Source organism: Xyrauchen texanus, chromosome 11 (genome assembly GCF_025860055.1).
Source record: "Xyrauchen texanus isolate HMW12.3.18 chromosome 11, RBS_HiC_50CHRs, whole genome shotgun sequence".
Lineage (NCBI taxonomy): Eukaryota > Metazoa > Chordata > Actinopteri > Cypriniformes > Catostomidae > Xyrauchen > Xyrauchen texanus.
Window position 1 is genome coordinate 3,149,032 of NC_068286.1, and position 14,366 is coordinate 3,163,397.

General features: G+C 36.5%; 1 protein-coding gene across 1 annotated transcript in view; it reads right to left on the reverse strand.

The window, feature by feature from the left end:
• The window catches only part of LOC127652014 (B-cell receptor CD22-like), a 56,529-nt gene that overhangs the window by 11,942 nt on the left and 30,221 nt on the right, over positions 1 to 14,366 (reverse strand). Inside the window, exons 6-11 of the mRNA XM_052138078.1 lie at positions 13,988 to 14,081; positions 13,840 to 13,885; positions 13,392 to 13,630; positions 13,263 to 13,311; positions 13,140 to 13,146; positions 6,526 to 6,821 (exon numbers count right to left, since the gene is read on the reverse strand). Of these exons, the coding sequence (XP_051994038.1) occupies positions 6,526 to 6,821; positions 13,140 to 13,146; positions 13,263 to 13,311; positions 13,392 to 13,630; positions 13,840 to 13,885; positions 13,988 to 14,081 (731 nt within the window). The remainder of the gene's footprint in view (positions 1 to 6,525; positions 6,822 to 13,139; positions 13,147 to 13,262; positions 13,312 to 13,391; positions 13,631 to 13,839; positions 13,886 to 13,987; positions 14,082 to 14,366) is intronic.

The following is a 14,366-nucleotide window of genomic DNA, read 5'->3' on the forward strand; positions in this document are numbered from 1 at the left end:
GCATTACGGTTTGCATTTTCGTTTAGCGTAACGCACAGTGACTGCCAAATTTCAAATGGAAAAGCAAAGTCCGTTTGCAACTGTGTTTCCCATATCTTACGAGTTTTGGCCCTGTCATATTTAAATAGCAATTTCAATTACCACGTCTGCTTTTTCACTTTCTCAGCGTCGTATGTAGCCAGCCAAAACTCAAATGGAATACTAATTTTTTTATTTTTTTTTATTTTATTTTTTTATTGCAATATTAACAAACAGAACAAGACGATACATACAAGAAATATAAACAATCTTTCAAAACAAAAGAGAAATTATGGTTCAGAAAAAACATTAAGAGAGAATATTAAACGTGGCACTAATTCTGGATGTTTTCATTGCTTTCTTGTTAACAGAAGTTGAAATTGTATTTAAATACATCTTCAGTTCTTCTTTGAAAAAGCTAAAGTGGGGTTTACTTTTCATATATTTACATTTATGGATATGAAACTTTCCAATATATAAAAGAAGGTTTATACAAAAACATGCATTAATTAGATTCTTGTCTTTAACATAAAATCCAAAAAGAATGTGTCTATATGATAAAGAAAAGTTACATAAAACCTTTTGGACAATCAGAGCATCAATATTGTTCCAGAAAGACCGAGTAAAAAGACATTCCCAAAACAAATGATCAACAGTTTCAGAGGAGGCTTCACAAAAGAGCAGGAAGTATCAATATCATTTCTAAATTTCTTTAAAAAAGTATTTAACTGGATAAAATCTATGAATAATTTTATCGGATATTTCTTTAACTTTATTAGTTAGAAAGAATTTCTGAGGAAGTGACCAAACATATGACCATTTAATATCATCAAAAAGGTTATTCCAATAAGAAATGGAGGAAGGAATTGAAGTAACAGGGTCCAAAAATAATGAGCTAATTTTATAATTGGATTTATGTATTGAAAAACAAATAGAAGCAACCACAGTAGATTCAGGGCTAGGGGGAGAAACAGAAGTCACTGTAGCACTATTATTGTTTCTAAACAGCATACAGATTTCCAAAGAGATGGCCTTGAAAACTATATTCAATTCTTTACTAGATACTGGGAATTGGTATCCTGAAACAAAATCGAATAATTAAATAAATTACCTTCACTATCAAATAGCTGGTTTACTAATATCACCCCATTATTGAACCAGTTTTCAAGAAATAAAGATTTCCTCTTATGAAGAATATTACAGTTGTTCCAAATTAAAAAATTGTGTGGCGAGAAATTATGCTTGTAAATAAGTTTCCAAGCCATAAGCATCTGCTGATGATAATTGGAAAGTTTGACAGGAAGTTTACTAATTGAATAATTGCACATTAAAAGAAAATGTATACCTCCTAATTGAGAAAAAATATATCTTGGGATTATACTCCAAATAGAAGATTGATTGTGAAGGAAACGCTTAAGCCAATTTATTTTTAAGGTATTGTTAAGAGAATCAAAATCAATGAAATTTAAGCCACCTTTATTATAAGAATTCAAAATAACTGATTTTCTAATACTCAAATGGAATACTAATTCCTTAGTATTTCCATTTCCGATGCCTTACACAGAAACCTGTCAATCAGGGTCAAGGGTGGGATTATGCTATGGGGCGTGTTTGTCTTGGGAAGTGACGCCACTCACAGTCGACGGTCAAGAGGTGATGCCCTGAACAGACGCCGGTTTATCAAATCAAATCAAATCAAATCACTTTATTGTCACACTACCATGTACACAAGTGCAACAGTAGGTGAAATTCTTGTGTGCAGTTCCGAGCAACATAGCAGTCATGACAGTGACGAGACATATACCAATTACAGTAAACAACATACTTACACAACACAATTTACATATCAAATGTACACATACTTACACAACACAATAATTATATACAATGTACAGTAAACAATACACACAATATACAATACAATAAGTAGGAGTATATGAAATATATATATATATCTATGAAGTAGTATATTGAGGAGAATATGTTGACAGTCCAGTGTGAGATTATAGATGAATAAAGTGCAGTGCAATTATTGATCCTGATAGACTGTGAGTGACGTCACTTCCCAAGACAAACACGCCCCATAGCATAATCCCACCCTTGACCCTGATTGACAGGTTTCTGTGTAAGGCATCGGAAATGGAAATACTAAGGGAATTAGTATTCCATTTGAGTTTTGGCTGGCTACATACGCGACGCTGAGAAAGTGAAAAAGCAGACGTGGTAATTGAAATTGCTATTTAAATAAATTACCTTGCCAAAACTCGACAGGGCCAAAACTCGTAAGATATGGGAAACACAGTTGCAAACGGACTTTGCTTTTCCATTTGAAATTTGGCAGTCACTGTGCGTTCGCTTAAACGTAAAATGCAAACCGTAATGCGCGATTTGCAATTGCGTTTGGATTATGTCACATTTTATGCGTCCACAAATTGAAAACGCAATTGCAAATACAATTTGCAATTCCTTTTGAATAATGTCCGGAATATCATTCCATACCTCACTGTGTTACATTCACATACTGATGAATGAATCCCAAGTAAAAAATATTATATAATATTACATTCCTCCCCACAAAAGGAACCCCTTTACAAAAAATTAATCTGAATGAATTAATGAACGTTACACTTATGTAGCGCTTATTTGACACAACTCTCAAAGAATTGAGAACAGGGGACTTTCCTCAACCACCACCAGTGTGCAGCATCCACCTGGATGATGCCACGGCAGCCATAGTGCGGCAATATGCTCACCACACAACGGCTATCAGTGGGGAGGAGAGAGTCACTTTAAAAGTCATTTATAAATGGGTCGCTGGTTCACTGTTTTACAAATCTCAAGTCCCGTTGTTAATATTGTTAGTGTTCGTAAACAGGTGCGCAATGGGCACATCAAATACTTCATGTACTGGAGTATTATTATGACCATCAGGAATGCTGTCTCCTTAGAAAAGTGCAATATTCAACAGCCTTGACAGTTGGTTCCACCCTTTGCACAATGTACACATCGTAAAGCATAGGAAAATGGCAACTATTGCGTAATCTAGCTCGGCCTTAGTGCACTTCATCAACATGCCAGTTGCAGGTGAGGCAAGTGGACTCTGCTGTGAAGTGGGCCTGGTTGTGTTGTGTCAAGGAGGTGTGATGGTAGTGCATAAGTAGCTACTTCAAAAACTTGTGGAGATCAAACAGTTCAATGAAACCATAGCCATGCTCGGTATGGTGGATTACACACCTGGTTGCCGACCCTTTGGATAAAGAGATGAACAAGTTTAGGGCCAATTGGCTCAGCATGGCGTAAGCTGATTGGCCCTTTGTGTAATCAGGTAGCCAATCAACTTGACCAGATCTTGACTGCTGGAGTCTAGAGTAGACAGTCACTGTTAAGTCTGTTACAATATGATGGATAGGACTCTATATAAGATACTTCCAGTGCTGAACAACTTTTCTCTGTCACATTGCAGACCAATACTTTTTGGGGTTTCTTTTCTTTAGAGCTTGACAGCCCAGATTCACTATTCACATTCATTATACGGTATGGTGAAAAGATGCATAAAAACACTTTGTTTCACAGAAGATAAAAGTCACACAGGTTTGGAACAACATAAATGTAAGTGAATAGTGACTAGAGTTTTCTATTCCTTTAAGAAATTATGGCATGAATCTGAATAAGTTTGTTATATGTCCTGTGTCTCTGTGTAAGCACACTATTTTGGTTGTTTTTCTTGCCGTGTGCTCCTCTGTGTAGTCTGTGTTTCATGTTCAGTTCTGGTGTCTGGATCCTGACTCTTCGGTCTGGGTCGGTCTTGTTTCTGACTCAGGCTCCATGTCTTGTCTTTGTGAGCGCATGGCTTTGTGTTCGGTTTCGGGTGTCTGGCCATGCGCACTTGTCTAGCTTGTGTTAATCAATAAAGTCATGTTCCTTGTTTTATATTTATTTTGCTGTTATGTTTTTATAAAGTGTGTTGTTTGTGTTAATCAATAGTAATCACAATGTGATACAACTTTATGAACAAAACATAGACTACATTAATTGGAATAAATAAGAGTAATTTTTGTGATGAAAGACTTACTGTTAGTTCTTTGTGTCCTTTTTGAAATGTGTTTCAATACATCTATAGACTTTGGAACACATGGGGCAGCAAAGATCCCTCAGCATCACCCTTCCTCTGGCCCAACGCAGTAAACAACATAGTTCAAAAAATGTGTCTGGAACAAATGCAACACTGACAAACTTTGTTTCCTCCTTTATGTTTTTGTATCAAAGTACTTATTTAATAATTAATGTAATGAAGGGTTGTAGAAATGAGGAAATGCCAGATAAATAAACTGTATATAAGATGAGGTTTTAGGAACGGACAGCTGGCAGTCAAAGGTGAGAAGTGGCGAATATTGTGGTGCACTTCAGTGCAGCCTTAATTGATTGCCCCTCCCCATCACCTGCACCCCTCGTGCTTATTAAGTGTGGCCTTCAGTTGAAGCAATGGATGGGAGAAGCAGCAGCAGCAGCCTCGACAGGTTTCAGTAGAAGACTGGAGCGACTGAGAGCTCACCATAGTCGGTGTGAAAACCGATTTGCACAAAGCTCTTCAGTGCAGGTCATATTTTAAGATCTACGAGGCCTCGTCCTCACGCTAACACCTAGCTTTTTGTCCAAAGTTTAAACGCAGTTTTGAGTCACTGAAAACTGACTGCAAAATGAAATTGTCATGTACAGGGCTCTACGCTAAGTTTTCCCCAAGGAGTACATGTGCTCCTGAATGAAAACAAGTAGGAGCAGTGAAAATGTAATACAGAGTTTATTAACAAACAACTTATTACATACATATTTATACTGCGTGTATGAGTGTGTGTGTGCGTGTACTAAGGGACACACATCTGTGGAACAGCACATGCCTCCCAAATCACACACTGACCCATGCCTACTAGAATCAAATGATATCAGATGTCCAGTTGCTTTCGTATGTGGGATTAATGTCTCATCCAGAGCACTGGATATGCCGCCGTGAGATGTTTCTCTACGATTAGCGTTGGGCATTTTCCGGCTCTTTGCATAATTGGTGTTAAAACAATTCTAATTAAATTATTAAATGAAATTACACTCTACCTTAACCACACTGTATTTCATTGCATTGATTTGTTATGAAAAATAATGATATTAAACATTTGCATTTAAAGTATAACCCTACGCAGACTGCGTAGTATGCATGTAGGTAGCGGCGGTACTGATAATTGAATAATGCACCATATCAAAGAAAAATAAATAATTAGCAAAACTGCTGCATCCCACAAATTGAAATGAATATAAACAAAGTGCATATAAATGTAACCATTCAAATACAATCTGAACAACATAAGTTGGCTCCGCCCTCCTTCACGCATCTTTGATTCATTGGTTGACACTGTGTAGCTGGTGTAATTCATTCACATGCTACAACTGCGTGTGTGATTGACAGGAACAACAGGTGAGGATTTTAGTATATATGTTGATGGGCCACAATGGATGAGAAGAGGATTCATAACCAGGCAAAAGACCCTGTGAAGCATGCTGAACAGTTAAAATCACTACCTGTTCACACGTGTCTATTTTTAGGGGCAAAAGTGAAATACTTGCACTGTAGAGCCCTGATATATGCACACCACAGTTTATGAACTTCACATATATGGATGTCATTTTTAAATGTAGTATATAATTATCTATAAGGTCTTAATTGTTATGTAAAAAGATAAATGAGGTGTATAGCCTTCTACTTATTGTTGCCTGTGACTGGAATTTAGTTTAAACCGATATGATTTTTCAATCTTTTTGGTGTTGGGTCCAAGAAGTGATGGCAGGAAGGTCAACACAGGTATGTGTCTTAACAAAATATTTTGAGCAGTTGTTAGTAATTGTAATTCAATTGTGGATTTTTTAAGGTAACAACACAAATCTGGAATTAATTGAGATTTTCTGTTATCATGTAAATATGACATGAAAAAAATGACATTTGGTACAGTCTAGTAGGAACGGACAGTATGACTGCGATCATATTTTATTACGTCATCACCCTAAAAAATTTAACAATCCTCGAACAAAATCCTCAACTTGAATAAAATATGAATAAATATTTATACAATATGTGTTTACATTATACATTTTTAATTTAAGTGTACAAGTGCAGATTGGTCAAGTCATCTTAAGTAATTATTTGTGTTACATTTTATCTTTCAAATAAAAGGTTGAAATAAGAGGTTAAAAACAAGCACATATCGGCCAAAATAAATCGGCAGCATTAATCGGCTGACCCGGATTTCAAAAGATCAGCATCGGCCTGAAAAAACCCATATCGGTCGACCTCTAAACATTAACAGTCATGAACTTACAATCATTTATATCAATCAGTAGTACTATCCAATGACCTTTAGAGTCCCCATTGCCACCTCCATTTGTAGCGCTCTGTTTCTACGATTGTATTTCCCAACTGAGCTATAGCACTTGCTTGTTCCACAACTTTGACTGTTAGTTCACCTTTACACTTCGTAATTCAACAATTTCTGCATTGACAAAAAGGAGGGATGATTCCAGCTCTTCAGTGGTGTTTGAATTTGTTTTGATAATTTCTTCAGGGGAGTCTGTTCTCTTGTTGAGGGCTGTGATGATGTTCTCTTGAAGCTCATGTAACGAGACATCAGCTTTAGATTTCTTTAACGCTGGACTATTAACCGATGTCCCGGAGGAGAGACCGAGAGGTGTAAATGGCTCACCAAAATCCAGTTCTTCTGCAAGACGCTCTTTACTACTCACACGTTTGAGCTTGTTAGCTTCTGCAGGGTTTGAGTGGTCAACAAGTTTCTGAAGACCTTTCTTGCGTTTTCATTTGTGCCGCTCATTTCAGCATTGTTATACCTCTTCTACCACTGACTCAGTTTGGTTTCCTGTTTTAAAGTTTTCAACTCAAGTTACATTTAAATTTGTAAAAATTTGTTTGAGCCTTCCAATGACTTCAGCACTTGAACAAACTAGATAATCCGTTTAAATAAGCATTTTGAAGGAGTAATGGCAATAGCCTATATGGAGAAACTTATGATACGTGCGTCCCGGCACGTATCAACACCTCCACTATCCTTTTGCCCAGAAACTGAAACTGAAACAGGAAGCACCTACCATTTGAACGATCCAGTTCTGGACAGACCAATCAGATTCTGCGTGGACTGGGAGATGTTCAGTTCCGCCTCAGATGACGACATTGAGGTCCACGCTGATACTGTAATGTGTTTAATCAGGAAGTGCATAGATGATGTAGTGCCAACCAAAACAATACGGATCTACATTGGGGATGGAAAACATTTTTCAGACGAACTTTAATGTTTAGCATTCACTTAAAAAGATTGGTTCTTTTACTTGTTCATAAAGTCTCATGTGAGTAAATTGTTATTCCCTTTTTTATATGTTCTCTCTATAGTCGGAGATTTCTTTTTATCTTTAGGATAATACAAAGCGCAAGGCCACTTTTTTATTTTGTAAAGGGTTTAAAGCACACAGCATTTTTGGGCAAGAGACTCATTCATGTGAAGTTGACATTACATTGGAGAAACCAATGGGGAGACTAAATTATTTTTTCTCACGGCAGCAATCGTTCTAGGCATGTGGCCATATGTTTTCATTGATATCCTGGGGAGGTAGAAACATTTAAAATCGATAAGGATGGTCATTGGATGGTTGTGGAAGTTAATTTAGAGGGGTTATTTGCCATTTTGATAAATATTTATGGTTATTATAATATTGTTCAAAAGAATATTTTACTTGGAACTCTTACAGAAATTATTGCTGAATATAAACAAACTTTTGGTATAGGATTTACTGTAACGGAGGGAGATTTCAATAGGTCTCCGGATGAATGGTTAGATATTCTTCTATTCATAATTATTTCCATTATAATACTGTGCTGGAGGAATTCATAAACATCAACTCTTTTATTGATATTTGGAGATATACAAACCGTCATAGCAGACACATTTTTTGGATTCAACCCAATGGGAGATCAAGGTCCAAATTAGACCTTTGGCTGGTTTCATCTGAAATCACAAATCTGGTTATAAATGTTTCAATATCTGCTGCTCCCTTAACAGACCATTGTGTAATTGAATTTACTTTGAATCCAGAAATTAAAAGCAATATATATATATTTGAAGTTCAATGCTGATTTGTTGAAGGTTGAAGAACATAAAGTCCTTAGTGGTAGAAATTAAAAGTAATATTAGATACTCACTGCAGGAAATGGGAATATTTTAAATATAAGGTCAGTAACTTTATTCAAGAAATGAATGAATGTTGTAGGAAAACTGAGATGTCAGAGGAAATCAAAGTAAAGCTGTTGAGTTTACAAACCAGATTAGATCATTAATTCATCCAGAGGTCACAAGGAGCTTATGTCCCATCCAGAGCTAAATGGATTGAATAAGTGGAAAATAATATGTCTTGTGTTTTTGGACTTTAAAGGAGGAGACACAAGAAAAATAAAATACTTGTTTTGATGGTTAATAATAGAGAATACTCAGACATTGAGATGAATTTCTAAAGAAATTCATCTCAATGTCTATTCAAAATTAAACTCCTCGTCTTTCTCAGCTGATGACTCATTACCATTTATTGAAAGTATAAAACAATATATTTCTCAAGTTGATGTGGTATTTATAGAAATGTTTGATTCTAACAGCTATATCGCAAATGTCAGCAGGTTGTGCCCCTGGTCAGGATTGCTTAACTTCAAATTGTTATACATTTTTTTGTGAAGATATAAAATAAATGTCATACAGTGCCCTAAAGGAGTGTATTCTAAACAATAATTTAATGGCATTTATGAAACTGGGTATCATAATTCTCTTACTGAAATCTGGTAAAGATAAACAATATATTGATAATCTGAGGCCAATAACTTTTGCTTAATATCAATTATAAAATGTTCACACATATTATTGCCAATCGGTTGAAAGTGGGGATAGGAACTCAGTTGAGATTTCTTAAAAAGAGGTCTATACACAATAAATGGTCTGCACTTTATATAGCGCTTTTTTAACCTTAGCGGTTTTCAAAGCGCTTTACAGTGTGACTCATTCACACACACACTAACACACCAATGACAGCAGAGCTGCCATGCAAGGCACTAGCCTCCCATTGGGAGCAACTTGGGGTTCAGTGTCTTGCCCAAGGACACTTCGGCATGTGGAGTCATGTGAGCCGCACTTAATGCACAGACTTCCGCTTTTAATTCCGGGAACGTGGAGGTGCATAAACAAGCCAGTTATGCCCTACGCAAAACTATCAGAGCAGCCAATTGCCAGTACAGGGTCAAGATTAAAGAGAAGAGTTGCGCTCTGCGTTTTAAAGACAGCTGTGATGAAGCATTATTAACATCAGGTGTGCTTCATCCACTGCTGTCTTCTTCTCTTCATTTTTTGGCTCATCGTAAACAAAGTTTAAGAGTTTGTACAAGAGTACAAGAGTTTGTATCACCATATCACTTAGCTCCTGTTGTATTATTCTATCTAGTGCATTTTAAAAAGGTAAACATTACCCCTTCTTCCTCCCCTTCTGTTCCATATACCCCTTTTATATCCCACTCCATCCTGTTTCTCTTTGTCATGTAATGTTTCATCTGTCAGATTCATATATGGAACAATGCATGATGACATGATCTACATATTCTTCATCTCCACAGTTATCCCACTTATTCCTAATTCTTCTCCCTAGAACAGCCAACGTACTATTTAATCCTGAGTGATCTAGTGTGAGTCTTATTATTTTGATTTCAATGTCCATCCAAATCCACTTCTCTTAAATGTGTCATATTTCCAGCAGTTCTGAATTATTATTTTTGTGGGGTTTTCCTCTCCACATCCTTTTAAACTAATCTAGTATGTAAGTGATACTTTTCTCTTCTGAGCTCCAATGGTGTTTCACCTGCTTCTATTAGAACAGCATTAATGGGGGTTGAGTTATGGTACCAATACTGAGCAGTAGAGCTCTATACTGTAATCTCTGTGTTTCATAGTATTGTTTTAGCTGCTGCTCCATAGACTATACATCCATAACCATAATTGATCTCATAATAGCTCTGTATATATCAATTAGTGACTGCTTATCAGCCCCCAATCATATCCAGCCACTGCTCTGAGTGAATGTATTACTTTCTTGCATTTTGAATCTATAAGTTTAATATGCACTTTCCATGTGTATTTATCAGCCATAGCCCAAACTCAGACACCCTCTCCATTGGCTTTCATATAGTGTAAAACTCAAAATCAATGTTTTGCTTATTTGTAAATATCATATAGCAGGACTTTCTGTGGCAGGGTGAACAAGAGACAGACACAGCAGGTGTGGTGTCGAGCCTCGGAGAGGCGTTTATTGAAAATAACAGTAAACATAAAATATCTTAAAGGGGAATAAGTAGTGTTTGGGGGAATGGTGTTCAAAATAAAGGGGAATCTGGCATCCTTGGGGTGAAACGGGGATCCGTGAGGACTGGGGAAGGGTCCATGGAATGACCCAGGTGTGAGCAGGGCCCAATGGCCGCCGCACAAACTCGAGGCGAGGCGATGTGGACGAAAGGGAGGGGCGGGTCGTTCCGCCACAGATGACTTATGTGATTTTTTTGGAGTTTCAAAATTTTCCCACCCATTCACTTGCGTTGTAAGGACCAAAGAGCTGAGAAATTCTTCTAAAAATCTTTATTTTAGTTCAGCAGATGAAAGAAAGTCCTACTCATCTAGGAGGGCATGAAGGTGAATAATTGATGAGGGAATTTCAGTTTTGGGTGAACTAGCCCTTTAACGGCTGCAGTGATGATGGCAGAGATCGAGTTTGCTCGCGTTGTGTCACAGCTATTGTCAGCCTCACTCGCTGACATGTGAAACTTCAATGTCCAACAGAGAGATGACAAAAGGTAAAGCTTTGTTCTTCTATGACATCACTTTGCATACATGAATATTAGCATTGGTTGATATATATTAAACTAGATCAGATAGTCATACTGATACACGACTTTCTTCCCACAGATGCGAGTGCACTGAGGCTGTTCCTATTGCTTCTGTGATCTCCTGAAATGTTTTATAACTGTTTTTCCCTCAAATGTTTTATGACTGTATTATTACTTGGATTTATATGGATTTTAAGGAATTTGGCAAAGCTTTTATATGCTGACTTGTCATCCAATAAAAATAATTGCATCTAAATTGTTTTTGTTTTTTTGAAATATTACAATTAATATAGCCAAACAAATTATTTCTTTTTTTTTTTTTTGTCTTGCAGCCAAATCGAAATACACTGATTTTGTTGAAAGAATAATGAAAACAACCATTTATGAGGTAAAATTCGCCCAGCCTTATGTCATATTGGGATAAATGGTTGGTTTAAAATGTGCAACCCAGACTTTTCTTGGTTAGTTTAACCCAACTGTGAATCACGCAGACACCGAGCATCATTTCTAACTTAATCTTTATTTCTTCTTACCAGGTGTACAACCGACTTCTTCATCGTTAACTCAAGATTACATCCAGCACTGAAGCACTGCTGCCCTCTACCGTCTGGACTGTGTAGACCGTCAATGACAAACAGTGCACAGAACACATTTCCCTTCTCGTAATGAAAGCACTAGTACTATAATACTATAAGGAAACAAAAATAAAATCACTATATCAAAGTACATGTTAGCATTTTTCTGAGCCTCCTATAACAGGACACAAAAGGCTTAATGCATTTTATTTTTAATTAAGGCCCATAAATTGAATACAGCATCACATTTTCAAAACTGCTGTGTTCTCTCAAGGTTAGGGTGAGTACTTATGTGACAGTCTCTCGGCCATGCAGGTTTTTGTCTTGAGAAGGGTATAGCTGTAGATATTGCTCCAAAAGGTTTGAGCTCCAAATCGGCAGCAAAGAAATGGGAAGCACCTTACCTATCCCAGGGTGAACATTACTGTGTAGCAGAGGCAAGTCATAGAAGCATATTTGGTTCAAATCCTCTGACAGCAATAACACAGATGATCAAGTATCAACGATTAATTCAAGCGGTTGCATGTTGATGTTTGTGCTCAGTTCAACAGTACAGACAACTTTATTAGAAATGGGCTGAATTTAGTAAGTTTTGACACTTCTATCCTTGGAATAATATATTGGAATAATATATTGATGTGATTATTCATATAATGAGGTTTGGGGCATACAAATTACGGGAGTTTCCCAGGAGAAATAACAAAATGGGAGGGGGGCGGAGATGGGTGTGAAATATGGTAGACTCCAACATGTGGTCTGTCCAACCTTAACCACCACTGGGTTGCTAATTGAGTTATTTTTAACCCAGCCAATTTTATAGACTAGTTCATCTCAAAATATAATTTCATAAAATCATCCTGCATGATGGAGCACCATGTCACAAGGCAAGATTGATAATGAAGTGGCTCGGAGATCACTGCATTGAAATTTTGGATCCGTGGCCAGAAAACTCCCCGGATCTGAAGCCCATAGAGAACATATGGTCTGTCCTCAAAAGGCGAGTGGACAAGCAGAAGCCCACAAATTGTGATCAACTCCGAGCACTAATAAGGGAAGAATGGACCATCATTCAGGATTTGGCCCAGAAGATGATATCCAGCATGCCAGAGTGAATTGCAGAGGTGATGAAGAACAAGGGGCAACACTGTATATATTGACTCTTTGCATATATTGAATGTTTTTGCCAATAAAAGCCTTCAAAACTCATGAAATGTTTATCATTGTTTTCCAGTATACCATAGAAACATGTGAAAAAAAATGATCTACAAATACTGAAGCAGAAAACTTTACAAAGCACAACATTTATGTCACTACCAATAATTTTGGCCACAGCTGTACATTTCTAAGAGTTAATAACCCTATTTTATTTAGCTAACATCTGTGATTTCAATTTCCCAGATTCACACCCTGAGTGGAGGACTAAAAATACTTGAATTTTTTTTAAACCAAAGTACTGTTTATTAAAATCAGATTAAAATAAACAAATAGAAATCGGAGACAAATTTTAATAGCCAAACTTTAAACATTTAGCAAATAAAGCAAATGGTGAAACACACTTTAGGGCCTACATTAGTCCAGCATACATTGACCATCATGCTAAAAGACAAAAAGAGAATAAATCAGATTTAATATAGGTTATTGAATATGTTGCTAGTAGATATTCTACAAGCAGAGAATGAATAAACTCTATGGATCATTATTGATCATTTAACACTGCTGTAGATCACTGAGTCCTCTTCAACAGTCTGCATATCTGATCTCCTAAAATATCAAAACACAACATGAGAGAAATGAATTAAAACACAGATAATCACGTGTGTGTTTAACTTGATTCTTCTCACCTGTCATTCTGGGTTTCATGTTCTTCTGTTCTTTTCTTCTCTTTGTGTTTGTGATGTTGGACCGTTGCATACTCAATCTCTGCAGTGTATTCAGGAGCTTTTCCAGCGGTCAGATTTCCTCTGAGTCTCTTGGGTTTAATACTGGCGTACTGAGAATCATTTTGATCCGATGTTTCACTTTCAGAAAGAGGAGCATCATGGACAGAAACTCTCTCTATCACATCACAATAGATCTGATCCTGAAATCACATCAAGAGATCCACATACAGTTTGAGAACCACTGGTCTAAAGAGAGACTTCAATATTTAAGTTGTGGTAAAAAGAAGGTAATAATAGGTTATAATAATTGGAGATATGTTTTGTGGAATTGTGTAACACATAATATGAAACAGAGATGACTTCATTCCTGATGTTGTAAAGTGAGTTTTTTTATTATTATTATTTTTACCTGATTTCCTGAGAGGTTTTCATTTTTAACACCTGCACGCTTTTTCCTGTTAAGAACAGACATAAACTGCATAAGTGCACTGGAATAAAATAACAGGAAATGTCAAAAATGCTGTTTTCAAAGAAACAAACTAATATAATACTTATACATTTTAAACAAAATGATGATGATGATGATGATGAATAATCCTCCACATCCCATCATGATCCCCAACACTACATGCCAACCAGATCTATATCGGACTGAAAGAGGAAGAACATGAAGATGAATTCTCAAACTGAAGAGAGATGTGAAGTTATATAGTTTGCATTCAACAACCCACTGGCGGGCCTGTAAATGTTACCAAAAAAAAACTATGCGATGTAGGCACATGCCTCATATCTAGATACACATGCCTCATATCTTTGGAAAGCTCCATTTCTTGATTTTCTATTGATATAAACCAGTTTAAGATACAATCACAACAGCAGGTACAATCTATATCTTTGTCAGACCACCAACCAACAAACAAACAATAACAAAATTTA